General features: G+C 45.6%; 1 protein-coding gene across 1 annotated transcript; it reads left to right on the top strand.

Moving 5' to 3' along the window:
* Nucleotides 1-2,840: 2,840 nt before the first annotated feature.
* On the top strand, nucleotides 2,841-3,796 carry LOC310826740 (olfactory receptor 5G29-like). The gene has a single exon (XM_083702012.1). The coding sequence runs from the start codon at nucleotides 2,862-2,864 to the stop codon at nucleotides 3,792-3,794; it is 933 nt and encodes a 310-aa protein (XP_083558138.1). The 5' UTR covers nucleotides 2,841-2,861; the 3' UTR covers nucleotides 3,795-3,796.
* The last annotated feature ends 906 nt before the right edge of the window (nucleotides 3,797-4,702 follow it).

Genomic DNA, 4,702 nt, shown 5'->3' with positions numbered 1-4,702 from the left:
TTAGACACACAATGGGAAGGAAATGGTTAAACCTCCCTACATGCTATAGTCACAAGAAAATCAGAGGCCCCAGTTCCTGCTGTTAATTATGATGGACTTCCTAAAAGCATAACACATCTGGTTTAGAACTTAGTACACTCTGCTCTAATAACTGCAGGAAGCCAACTTGACTGGCAGAAACTGAGGCAGAATACATGACTGGGGGAAACAGCTATCTCGATTATGGATCTTTGCAGGCCCAGCATCAATATGCAGTATTCTCAGGCAGGGACCCAGCAGAGCCCTGGACACCAGGTGGCTAGGTCTGAGCCAACATTTAAATTTCCCACAGTGCCACTGCTCCAGGGCATTGTGGGAAATTTAAATGGTGAGTCAGATCCACCTTCCTGATCCTCATCATCACATTGGTACCAGACACTAGTCCATTGTGGCCAACAGGTTAGCCTTCTAGGAGACACCAGCAGAGGAAGAAGACAACCAGAGGGCATTCTGCCAAGGAAGGATCCAAACCTTGAGCCAGCCTTGTGCCTCTGTCAGGCAAGCCAATAATCTTGCTGGTGGGTGTTTGCCCATCTTTGCCTTCCAGCAATACTACCTATAGATTTATCCACAACTTTTGATCTTAGATCACCAGGTAATTGTCTGTGAAAGAGGTGAAGTGAGTGAAGAGTTTCTGAAAAGAGCAGAATCATTTCTCAGCTCACTTCACCCCATAATTAATTAGTATCAGAGCCTGAACCAAGTTGGGGCCTCTTTAAGGAACGGTCTTCAAAAACCTTTCCACTGAGAGGTAAACTATACATTGTACAGCAGAGCTTTCCAAACTGTGTGTTTTGACACATTAGCAGGTCGGCTACAGTTTGTGGGTGTGTCAGGCAAATGCTCCCTGCTCTCCTCCCGGGGCTGGAAAGGGGTTAGTTGAACCTCCAGTTTGCTAGTAAAACTGAATCACTGTGTCAAGAAATGATGCATGTCTAAAAATGGTGTCACCAACATGAAATATTTGGAGAGCTCTATTGCACACTCGATGCATTTGGCAACTAGCTGCAATAGTCATTTTTTGTAAACAAAAGCTGTTTGGGCAGGGGGGACATTTTCTTAGCAGAGAAGCTGTGGCTGAAGGCACTTGAAAGCACTGAGCAGGACACTTTCAAGCAGTGGCGGAGATTCATGCTCTGGGACCGGGGGGCGGAGAGCGGGGGGGCAGTGCAGGGGCGTGGTGCCCAGTGTGGGTGGGGAGGTAGCCGCAATGGCACCCCACCAGGATCACGCTGCCAGGGATGGTGCGCTCCCCCCGCACTCCTCTTCCTCCGCCCGTGCTTTCAAGCAGCAGTGCCCAGCCAAAGTGGTAGACTGTGGGGTCTCAAATTTCAGCAGCGCCTGCAATGCCCAAAATATCTGAGGCAGATATATTCATGCCAGACTGATGCCTCATCTGAGGCAAATCAGTAACCCTAGTGGAAACCCACATTATTTCACTTGATTGTTATGTACCTTACTTTTGCTGAATTATATATGCATGAATGCTGAATTATGCATATCTACTATATTTGTTCTTGCCATTTGTTTTATTATTACTATTTCTACCTGGGACCACTGTGGTGACTGATTCCAGGCAGAAATGCAAGAACAGCTAATTGGAATTGCCACTTCAGTTTTCAAACCCTTCAGATAAAGGTAAAGGTAAAGGTACCCCTGCCCGTACGGGCCAGTCTTGACAGACTCTGGGGTTGTGCGCCCATCTCACTCAAGAGGCCAGGGGCCAGCGCTGTCCGGAGACACTTCCGGGTCACGTGGCCAGCGTGACATCGCTGCTCTGGCGAGCCAGAGCCGCACACGGAAACGCCGTTTACCTTCCCGCTGGTAAGCGGTCCCTATTTATCTACTTGCACCCGGAGGTGCTTTCGAACTGCTAGGTTGGCAGGCGCTGGGACCGAGCAGCGGGAGCGCACCCCGCCGCAGGGATTCGAACCGCCGACCTTTCGATCGGCAAGTCCTAGGTGCTTGAGGCTTTAACCCACAGCGCCACCTGCGTCCCAGTACCATATTACAAATTCCCAGAACGAGGCATCCCTTTTGGGCAAATCATTGGTTATATTCTCCTGTAGATACTGCTTCAGTGATACAAGCAGGAGCAAGGTGCAAGATTTCAGCTGAAGAAGTAAAAGATGGATGAGGGATTAAAACTGCCGCAAAGCCATCAGCACGTGGGTAGGCTCTCTTAGTAATTTCTGGTTTATACTGTACAGTGGTACCTCAGGTTAACTACTTAATTCGTTCTGGAGGTGCATTCTTAACCTGAAACTGTTCTTAACCTGAAGCACTACTTTAGCTAATGGGGCCTCTGGCTGGCTGCCGCGCCGCTGGAGCACAATTTCTGTTCTCATCCTGAAGCAAAGATCTTAACCTGAGGTATTATTTCTGGGTTAGCGGAGTCTGTAACCTGAAGCGTATGTAACCTGAAGCGTATGTAACCTGAGGTACCACTGTACATTGCATTTTGTCAGAAGGAGGGAATCCATATATCACTGAGGGTCATCATCAGGTGGAGGTTAGAAGTTATTTTACGTATTTCTTGCATGCAACTAAGCAGCTGGCAATAATAAGAAAATATTATTTATTGACTTCATAAAAGATAAAGGATTATAAAAATGCAAGCTTTGCCTAGTCATTGAGACTGAGTGCTGAATCAGAATCCAGAAGATGCCCTCAAAGGTAAAATTTCACCAATAACAGTAGAAGGCATGAGAGCCAGTGGTACTCAAAGATTCAGAGTTTTCTGTGATATATAGTTCAATAGCTCTGTCATTTCAGAAATCGCTTGTCTTTTCTTCTCTACATTCTCTACAGAACTAAAAGGCATGTCAAGGGAAAATCACAGCACCATATATGAGTTCATATTTTTGGGCTTCACTGACTCACCAGAGCTGAAAATCTTGCTTTTCCTATTCTTCCTTGTAGTCTACCTCATCACCATTGTGGGGAATCTTGGGATGATCCTATTAATCAGGATCGATTCTCGACTTCACACCCCCATGTACTTCTTCCTCAGCCAGCTGTCCTTCGTGGACCTCTGCTATTCTTCCGTCGTCACCCCTAAGATGTTGATGGATTTTGTCGTGAAAAGCAAAAGCATTTCCTTGCCTGGATGTGCAGCACAGATGGCTATGTTTTGTCTCTTTGTGGCCACTGAAGCTTTCATCTTGGCAGCCATGGCTTACGATCGGTACGTAGCTATTTCCAAGCCTCTTCTCTATACAGTCATCATGTCCAGGAAAATTTGTGCCCAGCTGATGGTTGGACCCTATCTTGCAGGACTGATCAATGCTACAACACACACCAGCTTAACTTTCCAGTTAACTTTCTGCAAGTCGACAATCAACCATTTCTTCTGTGACATCCCTGCAGTCATATCGCTCTCCTGCTCTGACACAAGTTTCAACTTGATGGTGCTTTTGGGTCTCTCCTTCACCCTTGGAACTCTCAGTGGCTTTATTGTCATCATCTCCTACATCTACATCCTTGCAGCCACCTTGAGGATCCACTCCAGTGAAGGGAGGCACAAGGCTTTCTCTACCTGCTTTTCCCACCTCACAGCTGTCTCTCTTTTCTTTGGGAGCCTCTTCTTCATCTATGTCCGGCCCAGCTCTGGCTCCTCAGAAGATGAAGACAAAGCAGTCTCCATGTTCTACACTGTGCTGATCCCCATGTTAAACCCCTTGATCTACAGCCTAAGAAACAAAGATGTGAAAGACGCAGTCAAGAGGGTGATTAGAATGAAACATTTCTCCTAATATGCAATTTTATTATTTTATTATTTTGAAGAAAAGTTGATGTTTCCATCCATTCGCGTTTGGGGAATTCATGAAAGGAAGTGCTTTGGAGAGAACTGAAAAATGCCTTTGCAGAGCATATAACTATCGCAGCCCAGGGTGTGGAATAGTGATTTTCTCTCCCATTTATATAAGTGGGAGGGATAGAAACAATGGGACAAAAAATAAGATGACTACATCTCCCACGCACCTTCTGCTCTGGAATGAGCAAGGTGAAGATTCTTCTACTATAAGAGATCTTGCTACCACCAGCAGCTGAGAACTACTCAACCAGGTGGTTATTCTGTGCACACTCTCCTGGGCTCAGGAAGTCTTACTTCAGAGTAGACATGTACAGGACTGCCGTGTTAAATGTTTAAAAAGCTAATATCTAAATAGCTAACAGTTCTAAAAATGAATTTTGCAGCAAATAAATAAATATTGCAATATAAGATGAGGGACATAGATTAATGGATCCTGGTTTAAGTAGCAGAGAAATATGCTAAATTCAATGTGATTTGGTCAATCTTCCTTGAATGGAAATTTTTGCTCTGCACTAGCATTAAGGGGGCAGGGACTACACACTAAATATAGCAAAAGCCTGGTGGCCACCTTCCTTGGTAAAAACAGCACTGGGACTAAATTTGAGGCAAAGAAGTATCAAGGCTTCCTAGCTGCTCCTCCATGCCAAACCCTCCTTAAAGACCAAACATGACATGAATTTTGTCACATGATTATTTCCCTGGTGTGGTTGATTTTTCTTTAACAAACAGCTAGGGTGGGGGAGGGAACAAAGAGCATTCGTGGTGCAGAGGGGAGATTCTCATGGGGGCCATGATGGGGTAAAGGCTTAAAGCTCCCTACCAATCCTCTACTGTGATTCTGATCTT

Source organism: Podarcis gaigeae (assembly GCF_964106915.1).
Source record: "Podarcis gaigeae genome assembly, chromosome: 1".
NCBI classification, from domain to species: domain Eukaryota; kingdom Metazoa; phylum Chordata; class Lepidosauria; order Squamata; family Lacertidae; genus Podarcis; species Podarcis gaigeae.
Note: the sequence above shows the minus strand (reverse complement) of the source record. Positions and strands in the feature narration are given on the sequence as shown.